The sequence below is a fragment of the Leucopleurus acutus genome (assembly GCF_964270905.1).
Source record: "Leucopleurus acutus genome assembly, chromosome: 7".
In the NCBI taxonomy this organism is placed as follows: Eukaryota; Metazoa; Chordata; class Mammalia; order Artiodactyla; family Delphinidae; genus Leucopleurus; species Leucopleurus acutus.
This window is the reverse complement of record NC_139150.1, coordinates 96,225,196-96,241,499: the sequence shown is the minus strand read 5'-3', so window position 1 is coordinate 96,241,499 and position 16,304 is coordinate 96,225,196. Positions and strand designations below refer to the sequence as shown.

Genomic DNA, 16,304 nt, shown 5'->3' with positions numbered 1-16,304 from the left:
TTTTGATGATGGCTATTCTGACCAATGTGAGATGATATCTCATTGTAGTTTTGATTTGCATTTCTCTAATGATTAGTGATGTTGAGCATTCTTTCATGTGTTTGTTGGCAATCTGTATATCTTCTTTGGAGAAATGACTATTTAGGTCTTCTGCTCATTTTTGGATTGGGTTGCTTGTTTTTTTGTTATTGAGCTGCCTGAACTGCTTGTAAATTTTGGAGATTAATCCTTTGTCAGTTGCTTCATTTGCAAATATTTTCTCCCATTCTGAGGGCTGTCTTTTGGTCTTGTTTATGGTTTCCTTTGCTGTGCAAAAGCTTTGAAGTTTCATTAGGTCCCATTTGTTTATTTTTGTTTTTATTTCCATTTCTCTAGGAGGTGGGTCAAAAAGGATCTTGCTGTGATTTATGTCATAGAGTGTTCTGCCTATGTTTTCCTCTAAGAGTTTTATAGTGTCTGGCCTTACATTTAGGTCTTTAATCCATTTTGAGTCCCCTTAATTCTTTAGATATTCTTTTCTTTAGTTCTTTGAACATATTTATTGGGTTGGTTCCTCAGGGGCTCCCTTTTCTGTTGGGTGTTATTTTCCTTCCTGTATGTGGCATACTTTCCTCTTTCCGCATGTGTCTTTGTAGTTCTTTGTTTAAAACTGGTTATTTTACATATTGTTTCAACAACACTGGTAGCAAATTCTTCAAGCAGTTCGAAGTTTTTTTTTTTGCGGTACGAGGGCCTCTCACTGTTGTGGCCTCTCCCGTTGCGGAGCACAGGCTCCGGACGCGCAGGCTCAGCGGCCATGGCTCACGGGCCTAGCCGCTCCGCGGCACGTGGGATCTTCCCGGATTGGGGCACGAACCCGTGTCCCCTGCATTGGCAGGCGTACTCTCAACCACTGCGCCACCAGGGAAGCCCTCTTCAAAGTTTTTTGTTGCTGCTGTGGTTTTGTTTTTGTTTCATTTTGGATATTGTTGGTGTTTTTTCTATTACTGTTCATTTGTTTGCAGCTTTCCTTTACTAATTCTGAAGTTTCTGTATTCCCTCTAATGTATGACCACCGAGTTATCTATTATTTTTTAAGTTATTTTCTTTTTTTTTAAACCACTTTATAGAGGTATGATTGACATTCAAAAAGCTGTACATATTTAATATATACAACTTGATAAGTTTGGAGAGAAGTATAAGCCCACGAAACCATCACCACAATCTATATGCCATAAACATGTCCATCTCCTCCACAAGTTTCCTCGTGCCCTCTTTATTTATTGTTGTGGTTATAATTATTGTTATTGTGTATGTGTGTGGTCAGAACACTTAACATAAGGTCTCTTACATTTTTAGGGCTTGATTCCTAGGGATGACATGTGAGTCAGTATAGTTGTGTGATTAGCCAGTCACTGGCCATGATATTTTCTTGCACTTTTGGCCCAGGGGATCTTGTGAGAAGGCATGCCATCAAACATCAGCCTTAGCTGTCACTTCTTTTTTAAAAAAATTTTTATTGGCGTATAGTTGATTTACATTGTCCTGTTAGTTTCAGGTGTACATTAGCCGTCAGTTCTTGATTGCACCAGAGATGAGGGACTCGTGTCTTCTCCTTTTGCAGGTCTTCCTTGGGCATGTGCATAGCCTTCCATGTGTGCACAGCCTTTTTGACCCTGGAAATACATCGGCGCTTTTGAAGTGCCCTGAAGTCCTCTAGTTCTCCTGGATTTCCTTTTAAATCCCGAGCTGGGCTCAAGTTTACCGCAGTTGTAGTCACAGCATTAGGCAGCTGAAGTGTTGCCAGCAGCTTGTTGTTGTTTGCATAACGCTCCAGGGACAGACACCACCTGCCACTCTCCCCACGACCCCAGGCCAGCCCAGCTCTGAGTCAAACCTAGAGATTTCCCAGAGTGCTGCAAGTCCAGACAAAATAGTGACTATGGGATGGCACTTTGAACAGAGCTTCAAAAGCTTCAGATCTGCTGGCCACCTGCAGGGCTGCTGGAGAGGGAGAGAAGATGGTCACAGCCCACGTTAAACCAGCACAGCCCTGCCATCTTGCTAAGGTTCCATTACTTCTCTTGGATAGATGATTTTTCAGTTCATTCTGTGGGTCTGGTTCATTATCTGAGTTCTTAAATGGTTGGTTTTAGTTGTTTAGCCTGCATTTTTGAAATGATGAAAGTGAGTTCATCAATATCCTCATGCCGCCATTCTGGAAGTTGATTCTCCAGTACCTTCCCCTGTGAGTCTGGCCTCTCCACTTAGCCAGATGCATGTGAGATGCACCCACTGTGAGGTGTGTATCAACAGTTGGCCCTTTTTATGTTTGAGTAGCACATGGTATGGTTTTAAAATTGTAAACGCTTCTTTTTATTCATTTGGAGTTGTAAAGATGCATATGTTCATTTAAAAGGGCATGTTGTCAGAGAGATTGTGGAATGTGGGCCTGGTGGCGCTCCTTGGGGCACTGCCAGGAATCTCAGGTCTGAGCGCCTTCGAGCAGGGCAGTGTTCTCTAGTGGTTTGGAGGAGCAGCCCGTCCCCGGGCAGCAGAGTTGCGGCACCATCGTCTGCCTCTGGGAAGAGGAGCTGACATGATGTAGGAGGAGGTGCTGGTGGGGTGGGTACTACCCGTGCTTGGAGCAGGTATGAGCTCCATCCCTCAAAATGTGAGGTGAAACTCGGGACTTCTCCTCACACATGAGCGTGATGGTCCCAGGACACTGCCCGTGTTTGTTTATTCCTCACATGGTCATGGAGGGCCTCCTGCATGCTGGGGTTCCAGGTGGTGAACACCAGATGGTCACCCAGAGCCTGGCATCATGGAGGCCACCCTCTTCTGATGTGAGAGAGACACGGACAGGGCAGGCCACGTGTGGGCCCTAGATGCTTTCAATACGGACTTTCAGGGGAGGCCTTGTTTATGAGCGAAGCTTGGAGCAGAGGAAGTAAGGGGTGAGCCTACAGGGGGGGTCTGGGGAAGAGTTTTCCAGGCAGAGGGAAAAGGAAATGCAAACCCCAGAGGGAAAAGGAGCTGGAACTGTTCCTGGAGAGTGAAGGGGAAAGGTGTTGAGGTGAGGTCAGGAGTGTGTGTGTGTGTGTGTGTGTGTGTGTGTGTGCAGGCATGCACGCTCACATGTGGAGGGGCTGGAGAAGGGGCTCTGGCTGCTCCTCTGAGGAGGTGAAAGGTGCTGGAAGTTGTTGAGCACAGAAGCATTCATTCATTCACCAAATGAGCAACTACCAGCTGTGCTCCAGGTGCTGGGGATAGAGCAGTGAGCAGACAGGCAGAAACCCCTGCTCCCAGGAAGAGGAGACAGAGACATAAACTAATGAATAAATCGTCTCTTGGAAGTGCTAAGGGGAAAAGAAAAATGGGAAGCAGGTTAAGTGGCAGGACTGTGTGCACAAATGTGGAGGGAAGTGTTTGAATAACATCCCGGCAGGCCTTGTCCCAGGAGGTAGCATTATATGAGAGAGATGAAAATAGAAGCAACGTGGTAAGCTTTGTGTAAGTATAATATACATAGATAAAAGTGCATAAATCTGCACATCACTAGACCATGCCAGCAGCCTCTCAGAAACCCATCCCCTGCTCCTTCCCGGCCATCACCCCCAACGTCACCAGCCTTCTGACCTCCATCCCTGCAGATGTCTCTGCCCATTTATGAACGTGGTATAAGTGGGATCCTACAATACAGGGTCTTTTGTATGTGTATTTTCTTCCACTCAGCCTCAGGCTTTTGTGATTCGCCCCTGCTGTCTCAGGCGATGGTATTTGAAGCTCCTTTTAGAGGTGCAAGTGTGTCTGCTGCTTGGAGAGCAGTGGGGAGGGGGGGAGGGGAGGGTTGGGGGGGGCTGTCATGTGATCCAGCAGAGCTGGAGCTACTGGGACTGGGTGTGAGCAGGGAGGTGTGAGGAGCGTCGCATTCTGATGTATTTTGAAGATAGAGCAAACAGCATTTCTTGTTGGATTGCACGTGGGGTATGAGAGGAAAGGGAGTCCGAGATAACCAGGATGTGTGGCCTTAGCTCGTGGAAGGCTGAAGTCAGAGTTTAGGGAGGCTGGTGACTGCAGGGGAGCGGTCTGTGGAGGAAAGCTGGGTTTGTGTTTGGACAAGCTGAGCGTGACGTGTCTATTAGATGTGCAAGCGGAGATGTGAGCTGGTCCTCCCGTTTCTGAGCCTGGCTTTTTGTGGAGGGGTCAGGCTCGGAAAGGTGTGCTGGGGAGTTGTGGGCGTTTTGCTGTCGTTTAAAGCCAGGTCATCAAGGGGACAGGTACAGAAAGAGAGGGGAAGCTTTTGCAGGCCCAGCTCTGGGGCACTCCAGCATTTACAGGGCCGGAGACAAGGAGACGTTCGCAAGAGAGACTGAAGCAGGAGAGGATCCAAACGTGGAGGGTCAAGTGAAGGGAGTCGTGCGGACGGTGTGCATCGTATAAAGTGGGCAGCCCTGTGTAAACGTTGAGCAGAATCATTACCAAAAATGGTCAGACAGACTGCTCCAGATCCCACGACACATTCCCCTGGGCCTGCCATGCCGCCCTTTGGGAAGAGTGGTGGTGGTGTAAATATTATGAGAAAGAAGGAATGCCAGCCTGAGAGGAGGGGCTCTGGGAAGATGCCGCGGCTGCTGACGGAAACTTAGGGAAATGAAGCTCAGAGGACAGCGGTGTCCCCAACTGAAGCCACGAGGGGACACCTTCAGAACGAAGGAGTCGGGATGCTAGAGTCATTAGCAAGTTGTTGGCAGATCCTTTCAGTATGTGGGCAAGCCCACCCCCGACACCTCTGTACTTAGTCCAGACCCCCTGTTTATTCTTTCTCATCAAGGCTTTCTCTGTCTCTGTCAGCCTGTTCCATGCAGTTGCAAAAGTCACTTTCAAATCAGCATTAAGTGTAAAGAAGCTTTGAAGATAAGTAACACTACCTGTTATGGGTTGATTTGTGTCCCCCCAAAATAGATATAATGGAGTCCTAACCCCCAGTATCTCAGAATGTTACCTTATTTGGAGATAGTGTCTTTACAGAATTAAATTAAAATGAGGTCACTGGGGTGGGCCTCTATCCACTGTGACTGGTGTCTACGCATAGAGGAAAGACCATGTGAAGACACAGGGAGAAGCTGGCCACCTACAAGCCAAGGAGAGAGGCTGCAAGAGAAACAACCCTGCCAACACTTTGATCTTGGATTTCCGGCCTCCAGCACCGTTGTTTAAGCCACTCAGGCTGTGGCACTTCGTCAGGGCAGCCCTAGCAAACTCATACAGGAGCTACCTTTAAGAAAATCACTGCTGGGCTTCCCTGGTGGCCCAGTGGTTGAGAGTCCGCCTGCCGATGCAGGGGACACGGGATCGTGCCCCCGTCCAGGAAGATCCCACATGCCGCGGAGCGGCTGGGCCCGTGAGCCATGGCCACTGAGCCTGCGCGTCCGGATCCTGTGCTCCGCAACGGGAGAGGCCATAGCAGTGAGAGGCCCGCGTACCACAAAAAAAAAAAAAAAAGAAAATTACTGCTGTCATCTTTGATTATAACAGATGTATATCCTTGTTTGTTTCCAAGAGCTCCAAGTGATCACTGCCAACAAATCTTCTGATTTCAAATATGCCAACTGGTCGAGCTGCTCTGGGGATGAGTGCAACTTCAGGCTACGTAGGCTGGACATAGACTCATGGCTGAAAGAGGCTGCAAACCTTCAGAATCCCTTCCCTCTGGGTCTCATCCACTCCACCCTTAGATTTCTCCAGGCAACCCTGGATTCCAAGGCTGTTGCACCTGTAGCTGAGGAGTTTAAAACTCTCCCTGAAGCAAACAGAAAGTAACTTGCAGCATTATCATGGGACAATAAGCAGTTTCTTTTTCTAATAAGGGTTTTTCTTTAAAAAAAAAAAAAAAAAGATCTTTTCCCTCCTTACCTTTTTTTTTTTCAAAAAATAAATTATTTATTTATTTATTTTTGGCTGCATTGGATCTTCGTTGCTGCACACGGGCTTTCTCTAGTTGCAGCGAGCGGGGGCTACTTTTCATTGCGGTGCGCAGCCTTCTTGCGGTGGCTTCTCTTGTTGCGGAGCACAGGCTCTAGGCACGTGGGCTTCAGTAGTTGTGGCTTGCGGGCTCTAGAGCACAGGCTCAGTAGTTGGGCGCACGGGCTTAGTTGCTCTGCAGCATGTGGGATCTTTCTGGACCAGGGCTCGAACCCATGTACCCTGCATTGGCAGGCGGCTTCTTAACCGCTGCGCCACCAGGGAAGTCCCCTCCTTACCTTTAATTAAACACCTTCCAGAGGTTCAAGGTGAAAAAGTGATTCCTTGTGTTCATGGGAATAATTGATACTCAGAAGAGTCTTCTGTGAAACCAAGTGGAAAGAGAATGAGCTCGGAGTACTTACCCAACATTTTTGTTTGCTCCTCTTCTGTTGGTTTTGCAGAAACCGGCAGTAACAAGCAGGCGCATCAGTGGCATCAGGCCCCGGAGCTCGTGTTACAGAGAAGGGTGTCAGGGTCTCGCCCTTTCAGCTGCATCTGTTATGGGTGGTGTCTCCCGGCCTCCCAGCTCTGCCAGGCCCCGTGCCACCGTGGCCAGGGGCTGTAGGTGATGGGAAAGAGAGAGGTCAGTGAAAGGCCCCAATTCAGCCTCCTGAGCAGCTTCACTCCCCCTTCAACCGACTGTACACTTGGCCCTTGACAGTGGGACCTTTGTTGGGGGTTCTGGGGGGCTGTCTGTGACAGAGGTAGGAAAAGCGTTATGACAGCAATATTGGAGGGCCTTGGGCCTGTGCCTGGACTCTTTTGGGGGTTTGATATTTTTGCTGTGGAAGTAGAATCAAAGTGAAGGTTAAATTGGTGAGAGACACTGGTCACTCCATTTTCAGGTTGTTGGATTTAACTTTGTATTTCCAGAGCAGAGTTAGGTCAGCCCCTTAAGGAATGTAGACCCAGAGGCTAATATTTGCTCAACTCCAAGTTCAAAACAACGAAATGAAAAATTACAGACTGTTAAGACTACTGCCGATTAGATACTGGCAGCTCACCTTGAACGCCGTGTGGTTTTCTAGCTGGCAGTTGAGACACACGGTGTGACGTTTTAGTAAGCGCATTCCCAGAAACATTATCGAGTCTCTTTACTATGGACATACTTTCTCTGGCCCAGTTCCCAGGCTAATGGACTCACCTTTTAGGATTCTATACTCTGCTCCTTTCCAGTTATTCATTCTTTTCCTTAAATTGTTGCATTTCCAGCATCACGGATGTTTTCAGTTTGACGTGTTGCTGAGCTAAGTGATTGTTCTGGAACACATTATGGACGTTTCCAGTTGCCAGTGGATGTGCTGACTTTTCATGCAGCACAGCTCATCATAAAATCCATGCTTGCCCTTCCAGAGGCTCCTGGCCTGCCGCACGGTCCTCCCTTCCAGGCTGTGATGTGGTCTTTTACCCATGTGCCCTGACTGCTGTTCGTTCTCATATTCTGGAAATTACACCGTCATTAAGGACGACCAAATCCAAGAATGCAAAGCTTTGGTGAATGAAATACCATCACTAATTAAAAGGAGGCTGCTTTGAAGTTGTCCGAATAGGCCAGAGACTGCATATAATTAAATCACAAGTGTACTGATTCACATCAACAGGTAGAGATTAATGGGTGAATAGTCTGAATAACAAAACATTTTTTAAGAGAAACACAAATCAAAAACAGAGTAGCACATGTACTCAAATCCAAGGGTGTGGGTTGAACTTCATTAGTGAACTCTCTCTTAATCAAATGTCTCTGCTCTTAATGAGAGAGCTGTATTTTAAGACCAGAGAAGGAGCCTGGAAATCAGAACAGACCCGCTTGTACTTTGCAGATATAAATTTCTCTTACCTGATTGATGCCTTAAATCAAGATGTCCCATTAGAGGCCTGTGTTGAGAGAAGGTCTGTAGGAGATCTTGTTTGGCTGAGGCACGGTTTCTAATTACTCAGAATTTGCACCCATTTGGGCCGGCCGTGCATTTCCAGCTATTGCGGGCTTGTGGGAAACCCTGATTTTTTAACCAGCCCAGCGACATCAACAATGCATCCTTTCATCTGGTCTTTCTTCAGACACCAATTGGTTCAGCCCTGAATATACGGGACAGTGATAAGTGCTGCTAAGAATACATGCTAAGTATCAGGTTAGGAGCCAGTATCACCATGCCATGACAATTAACGTAAAATTTAGCTCAAAACCCGATATTCTCAAAAGTGATTTAATTGCTGAGCATTCACTGTTATGCTGTTGAATCTTTGAATAAACTGTATCAGATTCTGTGAATCTGTGTCACGCGGTTAATGTTCATGCCTGGCTTGCACCATTAAGGCTGTTTGGAGATAGGATCTTTCCTACAGCTCTTCTTTACTTGTGAGCCTTGGTTAAGTGCTTGACCAGTGTGGAAGAATGTTCAATTGTTCTTCAATGAACTTTTTACTGTGTGAAGATAGGGCAGAGGGTTTGCATATTCCTCATACTCTGCTTCCTCTTGGTGTTAAATCTTACATTAGTGTGGTACCTTTGTCACAGCGGATCTGCCAAGATCAACGCATTATTCTTTACTAAAATCCATACTATTCATCTTTCTTTGGACTTTTGGATATCTTTTTTTTTGTTCTAGGATCCCACTCTGGTTACCACATTGTAGTTAGTCTTTGCTCTAGGTTTTAAAGTGTAATTTTGACATGGATGAAAGTATACACTTAATGTATCATTGCATGGCAACCAGCCACACTTAAATTTTTCCATATTAAATGCTCTCCTTTCTTTTTTATAAATGATGGGTAATTTTTTTTTTTCCAGTACACGGGCCTCTCACCGTTGTGGCCTTTCCCGTTGCGGAGCACAGGCTCCGGACGCGCAGGCTCAGCGGCCATGGCTCACGGGCCCAGCCGCTCTGCGGCATGTGGGATCTTCCCGGACCAGGGCACGAACCCATGTCCCCTGCATCGGCAGGTGGACTCTCAACCACTGCGCCACCAGGGAAGCCCAATGCTCTCCTTTCTTTAAACATCAAAAAACTAATAAAGAGTTAATGATCACTACCTGATTGATGCTATCAAAGGTTTGAGTTTTCTGGTAGCTTTACATTGTCGCCTTATGTGTTGTTTTACAGTGAAGATCACTCACATCCAATGGAAAAAGTTAGAGCGTCATGAATTCACATTTTTTTAAATAAGTTTATTTTTTTTAATTTATTTTTATTTTTGCCTGTGTTGGGTCTTTGTTGCTGCACACGGGCTTTTCTCTAGTTGTGAGGAGCGGGGGCTACTCTTCGTCGCAGCACGTGGACTTCTCATTGCAGTGGCCTCTCCCGCCGCGGAGCACGGGCTCCAGGTGCGCGGGCCTCAGTAGTTGTGGCGCACGGGCCCAGCCGCTCTGCGGCATGTGGGATCTTCCCGGACCAGGGCTCGAACCCATGTCCTCCGCATTGGCAGGAGATTCTTAACAACTGCACCACCAAGGAAGCCCCCATGAATTCACATTCTTCATGGACACGTGTGGTGTTAGTACAACTTTTAGTATTTTACCAAAACGAAGGACATGTAGATTTGCTCCAAGTAATAGCCTAGTTTTCAGAAAACAATAATTAAGTCCTGAGGAGTTAGGGCAGCCAATTCCTCCCAGAACCTTTTCTCTCTTTAGGTCTTCCCCATCTCCAGTCAGCCAGCTGGGGTGAGGGTACCGGCATCAGGTAAACCCAAGGGGACCTTTGTGTAAAGAAGCACTCAGGACAACCATGTGGGAGATCTGACTGGACTCTCACCACCTTGGACTAATCGCTGACTGAACTGGGCTGGCAGTAATTGCCAAGGTGGGTTATGGGGTGAAGAAGGTGGATAGAGGTCATTCGTCCAGCCCTGGTGACCTGCAGAAGAACATGCTAGTCGGGGAGAAAGCAGATGACACGAGTTCCCAATGCTGCATTCATTTTGGTGGCCCCTAAACTCGCAGTGATGAAATCCTTCCTTAGTCCTTCTTGTCACAAGCCGTGTCTTATCTACAGCAGGAATGTGAACGTGTGCTGGTCTCTTCCAAGTGAGACTTTCAGCTCCTAAACCGTCATATCTTTGGATAAATAATCCTAGTTCTCTAGCTTTCCATAGTTCTCTGTCTTTCATCCTTTAGTCATCACTGTGTCTCCCATTCATCCTCCACATCCTGTCTACTTGGGCAGCCAAAACCTCCCCACAGGGTCTGGGCAGTAGCCTGATGTGCTGATGTAGCATTTAATGGCCTTTGCTAATCACCTAGTACAGTGTGCTTCTCTCTAGCCTTCTTTTTTTTTCTCTCTCTTTTTGGGCATGAAATTTTAAAAACCTAATAAAATTAATGTTTGTTCAAAAACCCACATATTATATGATTCCATTTATATAAAACGGCCCAAACAGATAAATCCATAGAGACAAAAAGCAGGTTAGTGGTTACAGGGTCTGGGGGAGGTGAGATTCCGGGGGACTGCTAATGGGAACAAGGTTACTTTTGGAGGTGATAAAATATTGCAGAATTACATAGTGGAGATGGTTGAACAACTTTGTGAATATATTAAAAACCACTTGATTATAGACTTTAAAATGCGGACTTTTGTGGTATGTGAATTATGTCAGTTAAAAGCTTGATGCTTGTTCATTGTAAAGATGTTGAAAAATAAAAGAGGACATTTAAATTACCTATATAATTTCAGATAAGTAATAGTGACACTTTGATGCGTGGGTGGCAGTTTTGTTGTTTCTGTTTTATGTTTGTTTCCTTTTCTTTTCCTTTCGGTTATTCTTGACCCTTTTAGGGCCAGGAGAAATCCTGTTAGAATCTGCCAAGGCACTAGACCCTGGTCTCACTTGTCCCCATACCCCAGGTTCACATTTGCCCCTGTTACATTTTGCTTGTAAATTTTAGGAGGTGCAGCATCTTGAGTAAAGATGGCTGTTCTGCACTGTAGGAGAATGAAGACTCTTAACTTCAGAATGTAAATACTGCCCTTATTTCTCAGGAAGCAACAATAGGGCCTAGTTTTGCTGGAACTTAAGGTGTCGGTTCTAAGGACCGAAGTGATTGGATATCGTGAATTTATTCACACATTTGACTTGCAGAGGAAATGGGCAGGATCTCAGCCACTGTGTGCTTTCACATCTAAGTCCCAAAGCTTGGGGTCCCTGATATTAGCCTGGTGGGCTACTTGAAACTTACCTGTTTTTCCAAATATGTAGATGATGGTCTCTTGCTCAAATGCCCAAGCTAAATTTTACCTAGGGTAAAAATGAAGGCTGAGGAGAAACAAAAAATCAAATTCCAGCATATGTGCTGACCAGGGCAGTATATTCAGGGAGAATCTCAGCACTTCTAATGTCGAGAACAACTTTGCATGTCTCTGTGGGGGTGACATCTGTTCATGAGTCAACAGAAGCATTTGGATCACCTCCGGCTCTTCTCCCATGAAGAGTGCGCATGTCCACACCCCGGCTGGGATGCTCATGAAAATACTTATGCTTCCAAACTAAAAGCTGCCTTGGAAGAGCCAGGAGCCTTGTGCCCAGTGGAATTGGGCTAATGGCGCTTATTTTTCTTCAGAGTGTATATTTATTTGACTGTTTTACACCATTTGTCAATTTCTAAGCAGTTAATAATTTTTATGCCTCTTTCAGATATGTGTATATAGTACAAGTGTGTTTGATTTCCTGTGGTCTCTCTACATTTAAACAGTGCTGAGTGATGGTATGTGTAACATGCCAATTTAAAATTTCAAACCTCAACTGAACCGCGTTGATTGGCTTACATAGCTCATGCTTGTCCCTGTCCTGTAGCAGCCCCAGATTCTGTCTAGGTTTTAGTGCTAGGACCATTAGCCCTCAATAGAGACGCAGCATCTGATATCCTCCAGCTGTTTACAATCCATTGAGGAAAATTAAAACATATGCAACTATTAATTCAGAGAATGATGTGATTGCCACCGGAGAGGTGTACAGTTTGTTTTGGTTTGTTTTGTTTTTAATATTTATTAACTTATTTGGCTGCGTCGGGTCTTAGTTGAGGCATGCGGGATTCTCCACTGTGGTGCGCGGGCTCTTCGTTGCAGTGCTCAGGCTTCTCTCTAGTTGTGGCATGCGGGCTCTAGAGCCCATGGGCTTAGTTACCCCGGGCATGTGGGATCTTAGTTCCCTGACCAGGGATCAAACCCGAGTACCCTGCATTGGAAGGTGGATTCTTAACCACTGTACCACCAGGGAAGTCTCTTGGGGCATAGTTTTAAAAGGTGTTACTTCTGAATGGTTGATCAAGGACATTTTATGAAAGATGGTACGGGGTGCATGGCTTCTGACGGGTGGGTAAGTTTGGACTGGGAGTGATAGAAAGGACTCTACCATAATTGAATGTGAAAAGCCATGGACCCATTCAGAAATAATGTCTCCTGTTGGTTGCTTGGGAACTGGGCCTGAATTCTAAGAGCATTGCAAGCTGATGCTTTGCCTCGAGTGTCCTGTGACTTAGGAACAAGCGGGTAGAGAGGATCAGCTTAGACACACGGGTACCCTTAAGTGTAAACCGGCCAGTGTTTGTTTAGCTAAATAATTTGAAGAATCTTGCGTACCTGGTTCTGCCTGAAAATCACTTGTACTGCACTTTTAGAGACCAGTTTTTCTGAGCAAGGCCTCATCTTAAGCGGGATCTGAAGTGTCCGGGGGCTTTGTTAGTTCTCGCCTCTCATTTGAGAGGCAAGTGGGGTGACCCAATATTGAATTATAAACCGCCTTTAATAATTTTTTTAAAATGTGGTAAATACATGTAACATAAAATTTACCATCTTAACCATTTTCAATGCACAATTCAGTGGCTTCAAGTACATTCGCATTGTTATAAAACCATCACCATTATCCAGCTTCAGAACTTTCTCATCTTCCCAAAATGGAACTCTGTCCCTATTAAACAAACACTAACTGCCCATTCTGCCTCCCCACAATCCCTGTTACCCACTATTCCACTTTCTTTGAATTTCACTACTCTAGGTATCTCATTAATCATATAGTATTTGTTTTTCTGTGTCAGGCTATTTCACTCGGCATAATGTCTTCAAGTTTCATCCATGTTGTAACGCGTGTCAGGATTTCCTTCTTTCTAAGCTGCATCATTTTCCATCGTATGTGTGTCCCACTCTTTGATAGGCTTTGATGCTATAAACCCAGGTTCATCCAGATGTGTTGTCAGAGTCACCCTTGACTTCGCCATTTCTACCCCCACCTCCAACCAGTGCGACCCAGTCAAGGCCAAGGTATGGGGTGAAAGTCTTGAAAGTAAACTGCGTTGGGATATTGAGAAGGGTCTCTATGAGGCCCCATACGGTTTCTAGGTCATCAGTCACACCTGCCCACCCTTCCCCGGCATTCCAGGACGGGGGACCCATGACTCTGTGTTGTATTCCCACTTGAACAGACCAGATCTGTTCTTGCCATTGGTGTTTATGATTTTGGGGGTGGCTGCTTCCCTCTGACACAGCCTCTGAGATGTGGGGTTGCAATTGCCATAAGGATCAGAAACTTCTGTCCTTACAGTTATGGGTAGATCAGTCCTTGGCTGCTGGCTGCCGGTGGGTCTGGGGGCCGGGAGGGGAATGAGCTGCTGAAGAAACCCTCCAATTCTGAATTTATTCAGAATTACCAGGGGCCTCTATTTGGAGGGCCACCTGCTGACTCTGGCTCCAGAGTGTTTAATTTTGCCAGCCCGTGTTTTAATCTCTCTCTCTTTCCCTTAATGAAACTTCAGCCACATGTTTGCTTCCTCTGTATGTGCTGCAAAGCATTTGCATTTTGCTGTTCTTGGGATAAAGCAAGAATCACTTTTGCTGTTGTATCAAATCTGATGCTAGAAAAGTCCTCTGGAAGCTACCATAACGCCTTATCCCTCTAGGTTTTCTATACAGTGGGGAGTTTTGCTGAAACATTATTGTCTCTGCATGAGAAGCAGAGTAAAGGTCCTGAAGGGAAATCTCAGTAATGTGTGTGCTGTGCTCTTTTTGCACAGGGCAAGCAGAGGTTCCCGACCCGAATGACCCTCTGGGACAACTGGATGGACACGACAGCCCTATTCCAACTCTAAAAGGTAAATTTTGAAGTGCTCTTTGAATGCAAGGGTTCGAAAGTGTTTTCATAGTACCACGTAGAGGGGCTCACAGTGCCATTCTACTCAAGGCTTGGCCGGATGAAATGGATGGTCAGGGTCCCCTGTGGCCCAGTGCTGCCCCATGGCTGGGTGTGAAGTCGAATCCAGCCTCTGTATCCCAACACTGAATCAAATCTCGGAGACAGAGTTTTGGGTGAAGTAGAAAAGAATACATTTATTGCTTTGCCAGGCAGAGGGGGTCACAGCAGGCTAATGCCCTCAAAACTGTGTGTCCCAACCTGGAGGGGGTAGTGAGGAGTTTTATATAATGGTTCAAAGAGGGCGTGATCAGCTTGTGGACATTCTTCTGACTGGTTGGTGGTGATGTAAGTGGGAGTCAGCATCATCAACCTTCTGGTTCTAACTGGTCTGGGGTCTACATGCTTGTGAGCAGCATACCTTTCACTTCTCCCACCAGGTGGGGGTTTCAGTTTCTGCAAAACAGCTCAAAGATATTGTTATGTGTATCCCTTGAGGGGGAACCAGGACCCTGCCCCAAAGCTGCACTATTGTTTCTTGACTGTTCCTCCCTTGTCTCCACATCCTCTCCCTTCCCTGATTAGCAACTGTTGGAACTGCCCGTTGGAACTCAGGGAAGGGCATGGAGGCTGAATGAAGCCTATTTCCTGTAATCAAGAAATGGGGGGCACAGGCTTTTGTGCCCAGGAACCCCACGGGGTCCTGCTTAGTATCCGTGCAGTGGTCTGCCTCCCTCCACATCTGTGTCTCTTGACGCAGTTGTGAGGGTGCTGAGGGCTGGTTGGAGCTAGTCAGAAGCCTGTGAGTGGGTGGGAAACAGAGGGCAGGGGTAGACAGATCGCCACTGGAGGGAGGAAGGGGCTTTGGGGATGTTTCGTGGGCCTGAGTGGAGCCTTAAGAGCTGGACTCCTGGCTTGGCCACGAAGTCTCCTGAGGACAAGTGGCCGTCTTCTGGGCTTATTGTCGAGGTGTAATTGTCCAGACTAAGGGGCATCTCAGGCGGCCAGGTGGCCCTCCTGCAAAGGATCACCAAAGACCATGTTCTTTGTCTTGTTGCTCCAGGCTTTCCCAGAGGTCACTGTAAGGGTTACTGTTCACTTGGCACTCTTTGTTGGCATCTTAGATTTGTAGAGTCGATACACCCCATTTCCTGTGATGCAGCCCAGTCACTTGAGGAAGTGACGATTTTCCTTCTTCATCTGCTGTCACCATATTGCCTTAGATTATTGCCTCAGTCAGCTTGAGCTGCCACAACAAAACACCACAGACTGGATGGCTTAATCAACAGATATTTATTCCTCACAGTCCCGGAGGCTGGAAGTCCGAGATCAAGGTGCTGGCATGGCCAGGTCCTAGTGAGGGCACTCTTCCTGGTTTGTAGGCAGTGCAATCTTGCTGTGTCCTCACAGGGAGAGAGAGCGGGCTCTGGTTTCTTCCTGTCTTATAAAGATTCGGATCTCTTCCTGGGGGCCCCACCCTCATGACCTCATTTTAACCCTAATTACTTCCCAATGGCCTCTCCTTCAAATACTGTCACACACATGGGATTAGGGCTTCAACATGTGAATATGGGGGGGGGGGGACCACAGTTCAGTGTATAACAATTAACGATTGAAACAACCACTTCATTTCTGTTTAATTTCTTTTTTTAAGCACTATTCGGAACCCAGAAATCCATATTAGTTTCTCAGCCCCTTGCACATTGAAGGTCCCTGTGTTCCCTCAGGAATGTGCTCACCTCCACGTGTCCAAGGCTGGGTCTCCTGGGGATTGAGCAGCAATGACTCAAGTCCACCAGTCTCAGCCGAGTTGACCAGATGTCCCCCTGTGTCCTGAAAGGGCCTCTTGGGGTCACACAGGGAGCTGCTCCCTCTGGCCTCGGAACAGTCGCTTAAATCAACAGAAATAGAGTCACAGATGTAGAAAACAAATGTATGGTTACCAGGGGCGAAAGGGGGTGGGAGGGATAAATTGGGAGATTGGGATTGACATATACACACTACTATATATAAAATAGGTAACTAATAAGGACCCATTTTATAGCACAGGGAACTCTACTCAATACTCTGTAATGACCTACATGGGAATAGAATCTAAAAATGAGTGGATATATGTATATGTATAACTGATTTACTTTGCTGTACACCTGAACTAACACGACACTGTAAATCAACTATAC

The 16,304-nt window shown here is 46.4% G+C and overlaps 1 protein-coding gene across 2 annotated transcripts in view; it reads left to right on the top strand.

Annotated features, from left to right (window-relative positions):
- ROR2 (receptor tyrosine kinase like orphan receptor 2) overlaps positions 1-16,304 on the top strand; it is a gene marked incomplete at both ends in the record, with an annotated part of 217,350 nt that overhangs the window by 156,413 nt on the left and 44,633 nt on the right. For both annotated transcript variants that reach the window (XM_082841987.1, XM_082841988.1), the window contains one exon: positions 14,009-14,086. In XM_082841987.1, coding sequence (XP_082698113.1) covers positions 14,009-14,086 — 78 coding nt within the window. The remainder of the gene's footprint in view (positions 1-14,008; positions 14,087-16,304) is intronic.